This window comes from Petaurus breviceps, unplaced genomic scaffold (assembly GCF_028583685.1).
Source record: "Petaurus breviceps papuanus isolate PSGF00001 unplaced genomic scaffold, PetGlider_PUasm1.0 688, whole genome shotgun sequence".
Taxonomy (NCBI): Eukaryota; Metazoa; Chordata; class Mammalia; order Diprotodontia; family Petauridae; genus Petaurus; species Petaurus breviceps.
Window position 1 is genome coordinate 23,705,459 of NW_027186457.1, and position 14,704 is coordinate 23,720,162.

General features: G+C 44.4%; 1 protein-coding gene across 2 annotated transcripts in view; it reads left to right on the top strand.

The window, feature by feature from the left end:
* The window catches only part of MCF2L2 (MCF.2 cell line derived transforming sequence-like 2), a 348,809-nt gene that overhangs the window by 53,898 nt on the left and 280,207 nt on the right, over positions 1 to 14,704 (top strand). Inside the window, exon 1 of one of the 2 annotated variants that reach the window (XM_069104785.1) lies at positions 8,349 to 8,680. The exons of the other annotated variant lie outside the window; for it this stretch is intronic. Coding sequence (XP_068960886.1) covers positions 8,587 to 8,680 — 94 coding nt within the window. The 5' untranslated portion in view covers positions 8,349 to 8,586. Of the gene's footprint in view, positions 1 to 8,348; positions 8,681 to 14,704 lie in introns of those variants that run through there. 2 annotated transcript variants of the gene reach the window in all.

Genomic DNA, 14,704 nt, shown 5'->3' on the forward strand with positions numbered 1-14,704 from the left:
GAGGGGAAAACTGAGACTCAGATGAAGTGACATGCCCAGGGTCCCACTATGTATCTGAGGTGGGATTTGAACCCAGGTCCCCCTATTTGAAGTCAACGTTCTTTCTGTTGTACAACCTTGCCTCTTGTGTTGTCTTAGTAGGTTTTTAACATTGGCCTCACAATGGCAGCATAGGGGGTGTGCTTTCTTGGTGGAGGGCCAGGGCAGCATTTCCTGCTATTGTAACTCTTGAATCATAGCCACCCTTAACTCCAACAGCAGCAGCAGGTCACGGACTTTTTCTCGTGTCCTGATCTGGTGGAAAGACTGAGGGCTCTCAGGCCCCTTGCAGCCTCCTCTCGGCATCTCTACCTGTGGTAAGCATCCTTTATTTCATGGAACAGTCAGGTCTGGCCAAGGTCTAGGGCTCCATTCTATGCTTCAGGTTTCGTTCTTTTCCATCATCTAGATTCTGGGGTGAAGGGGAATGTTAGGTGGGCTGAAAGTCCTTAGGCACAGAGATGGTGAATACACAAATCATGTCTGGTAGAATATGAACTCCTTGGGGCCAGGCTGGTTTCACCTCTGTTTGAGTATCCCCAATGCCCCTCATAGCACTTAATAAATCTTTATGGAATAGAAACACAAGGCCGGGAGAGTGTACCCCATGCTGGGTCTTGCCTCTTGATCACTCCCTAGTCAATAAAAAACAACATTTATTTTGTTCTTAGCAATCTTTCCAGATTTCTTATCTCCCTAAAAATATGGCAGCAAGTACTGAACTAACTACTGTAGATGTGATCTGACCGTGGCAAGAGTACAGAATGAGCTCCCTATTCCTGGACGTTGTGACCCTCAACATAGCCTATGATGGAATTCGTTTTCTTGACTGCCCAGTTACACTCTTTGTGCTTTTTGAGCTTACAGTCAGTTATGTGCACAGAGGTAAACTAAGGCAACCTCTCTGGGATTGCCAGTGGAGGAGACATTGAATCAGAAGCCTTAAGATTTTACTTAGGATAGGCTAGACTGTCTTGGGAAGGGTTAGGCTTGTCTGAGGCAGGGGCCAGTCACCAGGGGCAGGTGTTTTGGGGATGGCATGTGAGATTTTGGGGTTCTGGCTGCTGGGGTTGTAGAGGCAAGGGGACACACACATGGTGGAGGAGAGCAAGTTCCACTCCCTTCTGCCTCTACTGGTCTCCTCACCCTAGAGTTCTTTGGGCTACTGGATTTCTGGGAGTCAAAGAATCAGAGGTGCCGTCTTGGGGTGTCTCTGATCATGCCTCTGCCTTCAGGCTTATCCAGATTGTGTGACTAAGTTTCCCATGCATGTTAATGCTTGTGTCCCTCCTCTCCCATCTCTCCAGAGGGCTTCTTGCCCTCCCCTCATAGAATGTTAGGGGTGGAAGAGACTGACCCCCTTTTCTATATAATGGAAACAGTGTCCCAAAGAAGGAAAAGGACTTGATCAAAGTCACACAGCTAACCAGTGGTCCAGCTAGGACTGAGACTTGGTTCTTCTGATGCTCAGGCTAGTACTTCCTCAACTACAACACACTAATTCTTTATTGTTAAAAGAGTTCAAGGACAACCACGTCTATCTGCCCTTGGTTGGTAAAACATGGCACAATATTAATGGAGGAATTTAGCCAAAAACACTCAGCAAAACTTGGGTAGAAGCCATTCTTTCTCATTTATCCTAAATTTTTATTTTAATTAATGAGTCTCGTTTCTGCTTTTTTTTTGCTAATGACAAGAGGCTGCCAAGATAGGATGGGCTGTTGAGAGGGTTGGAAGGGCTTTAAGAATTCCCATGGAACCAGACCAGCAAGCAAAGCATTTGGCTCACTGTTCCCTCCTGGTGTGGGCGTCAGAAAGTGCCCAGGATTCAGTCTATCACTGCCTTGGTGACACATCTGTCTTCACAGGTGGGCTTTCTGTTGACTCTCAAGATTCACAGAATCATAGATTCTGAGCTAGAAGGGCCTGCAGAGGTGAGCCAGAGTAGACTTGTTGGCTTGGGCCCAGAGGGCAGAATTAGGGGCATGAGAGGAAAGTGGAGAGAGGCTGATTTAGGCTTATGGTGAGGAAAAACTTGTTTTAACCATTATGACTATTCAAAAAGTACCATCATGGGATCATGGATTTATATTTTAAAGGGACCATTGATACCATCAAGACCAACTACCCATTTTACAGATGAGGAAACCAAGGCCCCAAAACATGTGTGTATATACATATAAACACATACATTTATATAGTGCTAGCATTTATATAGTGCCATATACATAGCTAGCATTTATATATATTACATATAGCATTTGTATGTGTATATGAATTAATATCATAGTAATATATTATAAATATGTGAATATATTTATGTAAATTCACATCATATGCTAATATATTATAAATACACGAATATATTTCTATTAATGTTATAAATTAATATATTATAAATATGTGAAATTTCTATAAAATAATGTTATATATTAATATAAATATGTGAACCTATTTCTATGAATTCACATTTTAATATATTATAAATATGTGTTTTATAATGTGTTTATATAAATTACTATATGTTTATGTATTATAAATATATAAATATTCATATAACTTCATATTACACATTAATATATTATAAATATATAAACATATTTATATACCATTTCATTATGCTTTATAAAATATGTTTATGTCATATAGATATAAAATTTTATGTAATTTGTATACTGTACACATATAAATTTATGTAGTATGTTATTGTTGAATAGTTTCAATCGTGTTCAGCTCTTAATGACCCCATTTGGGGTTTTCTTGGCAAAGATACTGGAGTGGTTTGCCATTTCCTTCTCCAGTTTATTTAGCCCTGCCTTGTTCAAATCAAAATCAAATGCAAGTCATGGCATCATTTCACTGATACCATGGTCCTCTTAAAAATGAAGGACAAGCACAACAGATGAGGAAATGGAGGCAAACAGGGTTAAGTGACTCACCCAGGGCCACACAGCTATTAAGTGTCTGAGTCTGGATTTGAACTCAGGTCTCGACTCCAAGTGAAGTGCCCTATCTACTTCACCAACTAGCTGCCCAGCTTATATAATATATACCTATACAAATTTATATGTGTATATAAAAGTTATATATAAATGATGTATACCATTATATATTTATATACATATCTCAACGCTAAACAGCCATCCCTTCCACATTGCAAGTGGTTAGGGCACAGCACCCCTAAGATCTGGAAAATCCACGTAAAATTTTTTAGCTCTCCCTTTGTAGTCTGATTTTTTCTTTTTCTTTTATGGGATGTTTATAGTACTTTACGGTAAAATCTGGGTTAAGTATTTGGTCTTAGGCTCTGTGTCATCTGCTGGCCTTCATGTGTAATCTTCCACAAAACTCTTCCCAAATTCTCATTTAATTTTTCATGCTCACCCACGATATATAGAAGCCACAATGGGGAAAGTTGCAAAGAGGAAGGGATAACTGCATCTAAAACATATGCCAGCTATACATAGTGCTATAGAAATGCTAGCACTATGGTACACATTTATACAGTATTTACATAGTCCTTCAAGGCTTGTGAAGCACTGTACCTCTGTTATCTTGTTGGACATCGCCTCCCATGAAGAGATGACCTGCTTCACAGGAGAGAGGCATTATAGAGCCATGCGGAACCTGGAGTGAGAGGGATTCAAATCCCCCACATCCTGCTTGTGTGGCCTTGGGCACGCTATATAACCTCTGTGGGTCTCTGTCTCCTCATCAGCCAAATGCAGGGGTTGGATGAAAAGGCTTCAAAGGTCCTGCCCAACTCTACACCCATCATTCTATGACACGGTACTTTTTAAATAACGTTTAATGGTTAGGACGTTTTTGAATAACTTTAATAGTTAGGAAGTTTTTCCTTATCTCTGCCCTAAGTCATCCTCTCTGAAACGTCCACCCATGGCCCTTCTGGGGCCAAACCTAGTCCCTTTGATTATCACCAACCTCAAGATACTTGACCACAGGAATCATGGCCCCATGAAATCTTTTCTTCTATAGATAAAACGTCCCCAGTTCCTTCAACTCATCTTTTAATGGCAGGGTATTGAGAGTCTATCACCACCCTGCCCTCACTCTCCTAGATTCTCTCCAGTCTATCACTCATGGTTTTTTTTTTTTTTTTGAGGGGGAGTTGGGGTTAAGTGACTTGCCCAGGGTCACACAGCTAGTAAGTGTTAAGTGTCTGAGGCTGGATTTGAACTCAGGTCCTCCTGACTCCAGGGCCGGTGCTCTATTCACTGCACCACCTAGCCACCTCTCATGGTCTTTCTAAGATGTGGTGACCAGAACTGAACACAACAGGGTCCCGGCGTGGTTTGACCAGGGTGGAGGGCAGCAAGACTATCATCTCCATAGGCCTAGACTCTGTGTCCTCTTCAAGTACCCTAAGATTGCCTTAGTTTTTTGATTGCTGTATTTTATTGAGGTCTTATCTTGTGCTTCTGGTTCACTAAGGCCCTCAGATCTTTTTCAGATGAAACATTGTTTAACTATGTTTCTCTCAACTTGCCCTTGAGAAGCTAATCTTTTGACCCCCGTCTGAGATTTTGTATTTATCCCTATCAAATTCCACCCTAATACATTTGGTCCAATAGTTTAGGGGCACTTGAGGGTTGTTGTTGTTCAGTGTATTGACTTTACCTCTCAGCTTTGGGTCATCCCTAGATTTGACAAATCTTTCATTCTTATCTTATCAAAGGTAATAGGGAAAAATAAGGTTAGGCAACACAGGACCAGAAACAGACTCCTGGTGCACTCCACTGGAGCCCTACTTCCAAGTGGTTATCAAACCGTTGACAATGAATCCTTTTAGGTCTAGCTTAGGTCTAACCCCCCTTAGCTGTACCTAGCCTACATTACTCCGTCTCTTCCCCTGGAACAGTGTCAGAGACTTTGTTAGTTATCTCTACCACGCTGGTCCTTTGGTCCTGCAGATAATGAGGAGCTGACTGGAATGACACATACTTAGGTAGATGGTTTAGGTGTTAAAAACTGATTTTTTAGACCAAATAGATTAGAAAGGGAAGAGGGAGTGGGAGGAGAGGGTTAGAAACTGATTTTTGTGTGGACAGGGAAGTAGAATGGATTGTAGCTTTGGTGTCAAAAGAACTGGTGTGTGTGCACATACATGCACATTAATATATGTGTGTAATATACACATATTACATACATATACATATATATCTCACACACATATACACATGTATGTGTGCACACCCACACAAACACACATACATACATCTATGTGATGTCCCAAAAAGTCTTAGAGCAATTTTAGGCTTAGAACTGACCTAGACTTTTGGAACACCATATCATAAGTTACATATTATATAATATACTATTACTTAGTATATTATACTATATTTACATATATTTATACTACTAATATACTATATACTATACTGTTATTTTCTATCTTTAAGCAATCCATCGAGTACCTACCATTTGTCTGGCATGAGGCATTGGGGAGACAAAGACATGAATAAAATGGTCCTTGACCCCAAGGACCTGACATTCCATAGGAGACAGCTTAGATGCATGTAGCGTCTCCTCTGGGCTCACCATCTTGACCCCACTCAGTCTCTTGCATGTGGAATCCCCAGAGGCTGACTTTCTCCTCTTCTCAGGGTGCTAGGGGTTATCATGAGGAATTGGGCCCTCCCCAGTGTGCCTTTCTCCATATCGATGAACTGATTGATTTCAATGAACTCTTACAGAAGGATATTTACTGAGAAAGGCCAAAACCTTCATCAGACTGGAGGGTGAACCATTCCTGTGGGGAGAGTAGACCCAAATTTGAGCCATAAAGGTCTTATTACAGTCAGGGAACATGGATGGCTGTGGTACATCTCCTGGCATTTTCTCTCTCCTTGGAGTGTCCATCCAGTTCACTTCTGTGTGTGGTGGAGCTGGTGGATGAGTCATTCTCTTGCCATCCAAAGCTTTCCACAGACTTCCTATCCTATTTGCTTATGGAGAGGGGAGAGGATTGACCAAGTGACCATTTGTCAGAGGATGTGGGCAGACAGAATCTGGCTTCGGCATCTTCTTGCTCTGCTGGCTTCTCTGGTCTTCCCTCCTCTGCTCCTTGGCCCCATCCTCCCCTGGCTGCCTGCTCCTCCACCCCACCCCCATTTCAGACCCCTAAAGGAGAGACAGGATAGAGATGATTTCATTTAATCCAATGAGCATGTATTAAACACTTACTCTGTCCTAGGCCCTGTGCTAGAAACTAAAGATACAAAAAGAAAAATGAAACCACTTTCAAACAATAAAAATTTTCCTCAGTGATTTTTATCTGCGATTGAAGGGAAATAACCTGTTAACAGATCAGTGTATACACATTTATATACAATATATTCAGAATAAATACAAAGCAATTTTGGGCACAGAAGAGGCAACATTAGTAACTTATGGGTATCAGGAAAGGTCTCTTGTTGGAGGGGGTATCCAAGCTGTGCTTTGAAGGAAGCTAGGGATACCACATGGCAGAGGTGGGGAGGGAATGCATTCCAAGAATGAAGGAGCCTTTGCAAAGGCGTGGAGATAGGAAATGGAATTTCCATTTGGAAAGGAGCAAGGAGACCAGTATAACTGGAATGGAAACTTAATGAGGTAACGTGGTCTGGAACTCAATAGGATAAGGTCATACAGGAATACCCAAGGGTCCAATTTTCTATCCCTCCTCTCTCTTTCTTCCTCTATCCCTACATTGGTCACTGGTTTTTCTTGCCTTGTTCTATAGTGGAGAAAGGATGGGGAAAACTCTGTAATGTATCCGTGCTATCTGCAGGGTAGTCATTTTGCCTGTTTTCCAGGGCCAGTCTTGGTAGGGGTGGCACCCAGGCATCCCTGCAAATGAGCAGTATCTGACTTTGCATGTTGCCTTCCTTCCCCAAGCCCAGCCCGCTTCTCCAATGATCCCTGCTTTACATACAGGGACCCTACAGCTGAGCAGCATAGAATCCTTTGCTCTAGCTTCCTGAGTCATTTGTAGGGATGGGCAACGACAGAATCTTGATGGTCTTTGGGGCCAGGTCAATGGCGTGTCTCCACTGTCCCCACTTCAGCAGTTCTAGGGTAATGAGATAATAGCAATCCCTGTGCCCATTGGCTTTCAGTAAACCTTCCCATATCCCTTACTCAACATGAAAAGAAAAAATTCTAGACTTTATTGTGCATATGCATATATGGAATAAAGTAAAGAGAATAATTCATTTCATCAGGCTAACATGTTATTGATCAGATATTCCCTGGATTTCCTTGTTGGTTTCTTGGACCCCCTGGAGGTATGCAGACCCCAGGCTGGGAGCCCCAAGCACAGTGGGTAGTCACTAAGACTAGGCCTCTACTCCTGCCTATCACACACCCTGGCTGTAAGACTCTAGGAAAATAACTTGACCTCTCAATGCTGTAGACAACTCTCTGAGTCTATGAAGTTAACAGAGCATTTGCTAATTGACATTAGTAGAGGGACATTCCTTCCTGAGAAATCCCCAAAGCCAATGAAATCACAGGTTCTGTGAAATCCTATGTATGGACTATAGAACCAGAATGGACCTGAGAGGGTTACCTGAGAGGCTCCCATTTTTACAAAGGTGGAGACTGAGGCCCAGGGAACTCACCTGAAGTCACATAGAGCTGGGGCTTCGGGACCCCGAGGAACACAGAGAAATTTTCTTTTCTCTGAAGGATGATGGAATCATAGCTTTAGAATAGGGAGAGACCTTAGATATCACATAGCCCAGCTCTTCTCATGTTTTATTTTTAAGCAGGTAAAGAAGTTGAGGACTTATCCAAGGTCACACAGGTAAAAATTGGGAACACTGGAAGAGACTCTGCATATCATCTAGTCCAAACCTTCTCATGTTGTTGTTTTTAACATATCTGAAGAAAGGCCAAGAGAGGTTGTTACTTGCCCAAAGTGGGAGAGCAACGCTTTGAACCCAGGGTCCTCTGAGCTGGTCCTGATAGGTTAACACTTTGACAGCTGGGCATCCTGGGGAACATGTGTAGGGAAGGCCCTCTGGTGGGACCCCAAATGCTGTGGGGGTTTAGCAGCTGTGCCCACATCCAGGCTCATTGAGTTTAAACAATATCCCTTTTGTTAGAAAAAAAAAAAGTTCTTTCCAGAGTCAGGAAAGGTTAAGAACCCAGCCTGCTGCACCTAGCCTCTTAGGAAGGAAGAAAAGTGAGTGGAATTGGAGCTGACTAGTTCTAATCCCTGGACCCGCCCTCTCCCTCCTCCAGCACTTTTGTTTCTGGCAGGGGAGTTGCTTTGTCCTTCAGGGAGGGTCTCCTTCCTGATCCTGGCTTCTTAGGATTCAGCAGCACATATCTGCCCTCTACCAGCCTCTCTTCTCAGCTCGCAGTGAACTCATTCCCACAGAGCCTCCCTGCAGGTAGCCGGCTGGGCTGGACTGGGCAGCCTGCCTACCCGTCTGCCAGCCAGGAGGGCACACGCACTACCCTGCCGCTGCTGTCAGTGCTGGTTTTCAGGGGTCTCGTGGCTACCTTTTTACCCCTCCCAGATCCCAAGATTGCCATGAAATGGTGGCAGCAGCCTGGAGGAGGGATGGGGGTGTGCGGCTGGACCCTTTGAGGGAGCCAGGGAGACTTCCTTCTCTTGTTCCTGGTCATAGGGGTAAGTGAACACCTCTGAGAGGGACATGGGCTGCTTGACTTAAATATTATAAGCTGATGCTAGGCAGGCATCCTTTTAGCACAGAACAAGGGCCCCCATCCTTGCTGGGAGGCTTCCAAAGGCTGGGTGTGAGAGGCTTAGTAAAAACCAGGATGTTGCTGCCTTAGGCAGAAAGTCAGGGAAGGAGGACTGGAGAGCTGAGGGAGAAGCCTGAGGTTATGGTACTCGGTGGGGGTAGAGGTAGGGACATTCTAGGTGTGCAGTAAACAGCTGGAAAGATATGGAAATGGTTTGGACCGGATTTTCACTGGACTGACAGTTCCAAGTGGCTTGGGGCCAATGCGAGAGTGATCCAGCATACAATCACAGGTTGCCCATGCTTCTGTTTTACAGGGAGGGTCTGTGGGAGGGGTCTCCCCTCCAGAATGAACTCTAGCTGTCTCACTGAGGCAAGACAAAAGATACAGAAGGAATCTAGGGCCTATTTGGAATGCAGTCAGGGCTGCTATACAGTGAGAAGTAAATTATTCCCTGATGGGTTCCACTTCCAGTTCTGTCACTCCTCTCTGGGCCTCAGTGTCTTGTCTTGTAAAAATATGGTGGTCAGACTAGATGGCCTCTAGGGTCCCTTCCATCTCTGGGCCTACTCTGGGCCTCAGTTTCCTTCTCTATAAAATGTGGGAATTGGATGAGAGGGCTTTCGAGGTTCCTTCTAGCTCTAAACCTATGATCCTTTGGATCATAAGATCCAAGAGAAGGGTATCAGTGATTTTCTCTTCTACTCAAAGTGCGTTTGAAAGCAGCAGAAGCCAGTGCCAGGCCCTGAGAGCTGCAGATAATTTCCGGAATCACCCATCTTTCAGAATATCTCACAAGGGCTCAAGAGGCCCAGTGGATCTCTGCTCACTGGGTAGAATTCCAATGGCCAGCTTGGGCACTGTTCCATGTCTTCAGCCTGAGAGGCTCACGCATCACACTCCAGGAGTGTTGCCTTCAGGGCAATGTGGGCCCTCCCACCTGTGGGGAGATGCAGGGCTGCTGCTGATGGGATCAAAAACCTGGAAAATCATGGAAATTCCAGGCTACTTTATGATTCAGGGGCTGCCTCCTCGGTAGTCTGTGTTCTTGGTGAGCAGGGTGGCTGGGCTGGCAGGGTCCTGGGGAGGGGGGCGGGGGAAATGATCCAGCACATGTTGGGCTGGGGAAGAACAACTGGCCAGCCCCAAGTGAGGGTCCTGGACTAGGCAGGATGTCCCTGCAACCCAGAGGGCTCTTCTATCACTGGGGGTGGGGGCAGATAGTGTGCATATCACTTATCCAGGTCATTAAGGCTCTAAGCAGCAGAGGCCTGGGCCCTGGATAGTGATTCACTTGGAAAAAGTGACCTGTACAGTACTTTCTCTTCTAAACTGGAGGCTTCAGGAAAGGGCTTGGCTCCATGCAGAGCTAATGCTCAGGGACAGGAGGGCCATGTGAGGCTCAGCACAGAGAAGGTACTCAGTGTTTGAGGAAGGGAGGGAGGAAGGAAAGAAGGAAGGAAGGAAGGAAGGAAGGAAGGAAGGAAGGAAGGAAGGAAGGAAGGAAGGAAGGAAGGAAGGAAGGAAGGAAGGAAGGAAGGAAGGAAGGAAGGAAGGAAGGAAGGAAGGAAGGAGGAAAGAAGGAGTAAAGAAGAAAGGAAGGAAGGAGGGAGAGAGGCAGGAGGTCCTGCCTCACCTGACCCTACCTATCATTGAGCCATGACAGGATTTAAAGTTGGAAGAACCTTCAGGATCATCTAGGCCTGACCCCTCATTTTACAAGTGAGAAGATGAAGCCCTAAGGTAAATGACTTAACCATGGTCCCCAGGTAGTGAGGAATAGAGGCATGATTTGAACCCAGATCTTTCTGACGGCAAATCCAATGCTCTTTCTACTATACTGACTGCCTCCTAAGCACATGCCAGTAGCCTGTGAAAACCCTGGAGTGTGATAGAAATGATTATAATTTATAATTACATAATGCTTGAAGGTTGAGAGACAGCTGTGGTGCAGTCGCTAGAGAAATGGCCTTGGAGAGCCTGGGTTCAAGAACCGCACCTGACACTCACTGAGCATGTGCCTCTGGGCCAATCAGTCGACAAACACCTCTGCTGTGTGCCCTGCAGTGTATCTGAGAGCTGGGGATATAAAGGAAATCCAAAGAGAGTCCCTGCAGTCTAATAGCAAAGACAACATGCTAGTAACTCTGTGTGTGTATGTGTGCATATGTGCCCACACACATGTATGTGCCGATATGCATGGATGCCCGTAACTATGTGTAAGATATCTCTCTATCTCTGTCCCTCTATTGATATCTACATCTATGTCATGTAAATAGAGGACAATCTGAGAGGGAAGGCACTAGCTTTGGGCATGTGTTCATGGGGTGGGGGTAGAGGGGCAGGAATGACAGGCCAAGTGACCTTCAGAAGGTAGGATTTGAACTGAGTCTTGAGGCAAAGGTGAGGAGGGAGAACATTGCAAGCCAGCAGCAAGGCCAGGGGAAGGCACTGAGTCAGGACACAGGATAGCAAGGAGGCCAGTGTCCCTGGACTGCCCAGCACCTGGAAGCAAGTAAAGTGTAAGAATATTGGAAAGATAAGTAAGGGGGCTGATTGTGAAAGGCTTTGAACGCCAAATAGAAGATTTTGTATTTGATTCTGGGGATGATAGGGAGTTGCTAGAGCTTAATGATAACTCTGGATGATATAGGCAGACCTGTGCTTTAGGAAAACCTTTGGCAGCTGGGTGGAGAGTGGATCTGAGTAGGGGGAGACAGGACCTTAAGTCCTCAGTGCCCCTGGGCAACTCCCTCCCATTGTAGAGGAGATACTGATATGCCTGGTGGAGGGGATTCCCTCATTGGAGAGTTCCCTAGACCAAGCCAATCACAAATCTCGTCCTAATTCTGTCTCTGTTTCTTCTGAGCCTGGCAGCTCTATGAGGTGGCTACTACAGGAATTGTCATCTCCCTTTTATAGAAGAGAAAGCTAAGGCTTAACGAGGTTGCCCATCATGCCACAGCTGGTAAGTCCCAGAGGCAAATTCAAACCCAGGTCCCTCTGGTCTTCAGATTGGGAGCTTCTTCTGCTATGCTGAGATGCCTTTCTGGCCCTCTCTAGGTGACTGGCCCAGGGAAAGGCTGGCTTGGCCTGCCCTTCTCTTCAGAAATTGTGGCCCCGCACTGCAGGCTGCGGTGGGCTGGTTTTCAGAAAACCTTCTGGCATCAGATCAGGGCTGCAGCTAAGACTTGGTGCGTCTAGAACAGATGCCTTTGGGGTTTGTCTGATTTCTTTCATGTTAAGCCCTCTGAGCCTGATACAGTAAGAGGTGAGGAGGCAGCAGGATCAAAGGCTCATAGTCTAGCAGGCATGGGATGGGAAGGGACAGAGGCTAAGGACCAAGAGCTGGGACCTCTCTGTTCCTTTTTGCTATGAAGGGAAATGTGTAAGGGCAGTCAGCACAGCATCAGGATGGTCCCGGATCAGTTTGGTTCCACAGTCAACCTAAAGAGATCACAGGCATGAGTCTTTGTTTGGAGGAATCTGAGGGGTTACCTCCCCATGGAAAAGGTGGGGCACGCCTACTGGTTCCTACACAGAACTCTTGGTTAGTTCCTGGCAATAGAGCTACCTTCAAGAAGATTGGTTGGCTGGGACTCAGGACTCCTCTCTGTCTATAAAAATGAGCTGGCATGGTAGGCCAGCTCAATGTCTTTGGGATTTCCTTTTTACTTTCTTCTACTTAGAAGATGGTTCAGGGCATAGTAGAGGTGACTTATATGGGGGTAAGTGTAGGGAGGAGTCACCTGTCCTCATTCTAGGACCTGGAAATGGCTCTTTCAAGAAGCACATGGGAGATACATGAAAGGGGTGGTCATATCACAGGGAAGGTGGACAAGAGACTAAGATTTTGTCAATCACTATTTTGACTGTGAGTTGCTCAGACAGTGGCAGTTAGTTGGAAGAGGGCTTCTCATTCATTGATCCACAAAGTATGGTCACTTTCTGGGAACACTCTAACCACAAGGCGATGCTGTGAATCTTGGTCAGGGGACAGACAGGGCTGTGTAGGACACGGAGGGATTGAGAGACTGACCAGAACATCAAAGGGAGGAAACCTGGGAGAAGCCACAAGTTTACTTACCTTTTTGGAGGGCAGAAGGAGGAACTGATGAGATAACCAAGTGTTTTATTTGTTCCTATCCAGGGGCTCTGGAGAACCTTTTGTTGGGTGAAATAAAGGCTGCCCTCCCCCATACCCAGAATAGCAGAACTATTACCTTGAATGATTATACTGGGGACCCTCTTGTCTGTCTTTGGGTAGATCTAGGCATGAGCTATACCATGAATATATTATGAAATTTTCTTGGTATAATTCTAGGTGGGAGCAAGGAGAGCCAAAGAGAGATAACAACCTTTTTATGTGTCAACAATCAGCATCTAATCCAGTCTGTGTAAACCCTGAACTTTAAGGGCCCTGGACCTGGGTTACAAATAGAAAATAATTCACCAGGAACCACCTATTTGGAAGGAATAGAAGAGACATCTTTCTTGGAAGAACTCTAACATTGCAGTTACAGTGATAATAGGTAGATTTGTCAACATTGTGAACACTGGTGCCTTTGTGTTAAAATTGCTGGACTTTTTTAAACTCTGTGGTAATTCTCCCAGAGAGAGATGTTAGCAGCCATCCAAAGGGAATAGATTCCTAGACGGCAATGGGAATGCTGAACTGGACTTTGAAGACATTTTCAGATACTTATCCCAATGGAAACATCCAGCCCTTTGAAGTCAATTATAGTCAGGGGAATCATGGGATAAGGAAATGGGACAATGTTCTTTAACTCAATGTGGTAACTTAAATGTTCCCATCTTTGCCCTTTGATAATAAAATGATAATAAATAATTTTGTGAGAATGATCGATCAAATCCAGTTCAGTAATTCAGAAAGCACTGCCTATTGTGTGCCAGGCATTGGGTATGCAAAAGCAAAAATGAAAATAGTCTGAGTCTACTGGAGGTAGTTTACTAAGAAGAGTAGGTCACCCAAACCTGTGTGGAGTAAAAAGTATAAAATAGCAGGGGGGGGGGGATGCAGAAAGCACACAATTGGGGAGATCAGAAAAATCCTCGTGGAGAAGGTGGCATCTGACTTGGAGCTGTGTTTGGAGGGAGGAAACTGATTGCAAAGGTGGGAGATGGGATTCTGTGTAACAAACGGACCAGTCGGACTGAAACTCAGAAAGATTTTAAGAAGAGTAATAGGAAATAAGTATGAAAAGATAGGTTAGGGTCCAATTGTGAAGAGCTTTAAATTGTAGAACAGAGACCTCTAAGGAGCTGCTGAAACAGGGGAGTGACATGATTAAAAATGAAAGGTAACTTTTCTTCCCCAAATGTTGGAAACTCCTATTCCTGAAATCTATTTAGCAATTTAGCTTAAGGGACAGGATTATTTGTCTTTGCAGACAAACTTGGGATACTAGAAGAAATTCTCCTCCTCTTTCATTATTGATGTCCTTTGTTCTGAATCAAATTTCAAATTAAAAATAAAAAAAAATGAGAGCTTAAGAGAATAACTATTATTTCAATAGGGCCATTACAGGTAGCTCAAGAAATTCCCTCTGACCAAGGGCTATTTTCTTAGGGAAATGGTAGGTTAACACATTTTCAAGATCTAGAAGATAAGTGCTCACAAATACACACAAACATCTGTGCCCTGAGAGCCTTAACAGGGATGCTTTGATCTGGGGTCTCTTAGGTAATGCCTTCCTCGACATAGGTATTTCCTGATTAGAACTGAGTTGGAAATACTGCCAGCAGAAACTTTCTTTATTGCCATTTCCTGATATTTTTTTTTTTACAAAAATCAGGAAATGCCAAGAGATTAAGCATAGAAACAATCGCAAAATCAACATCAGATCATTAGAATTGAAACACTGAGTTGGACCTAAAGTCTAATCATCTAAAATCATCCATCTGCCTCAGGCAGTAGCACTAAGTG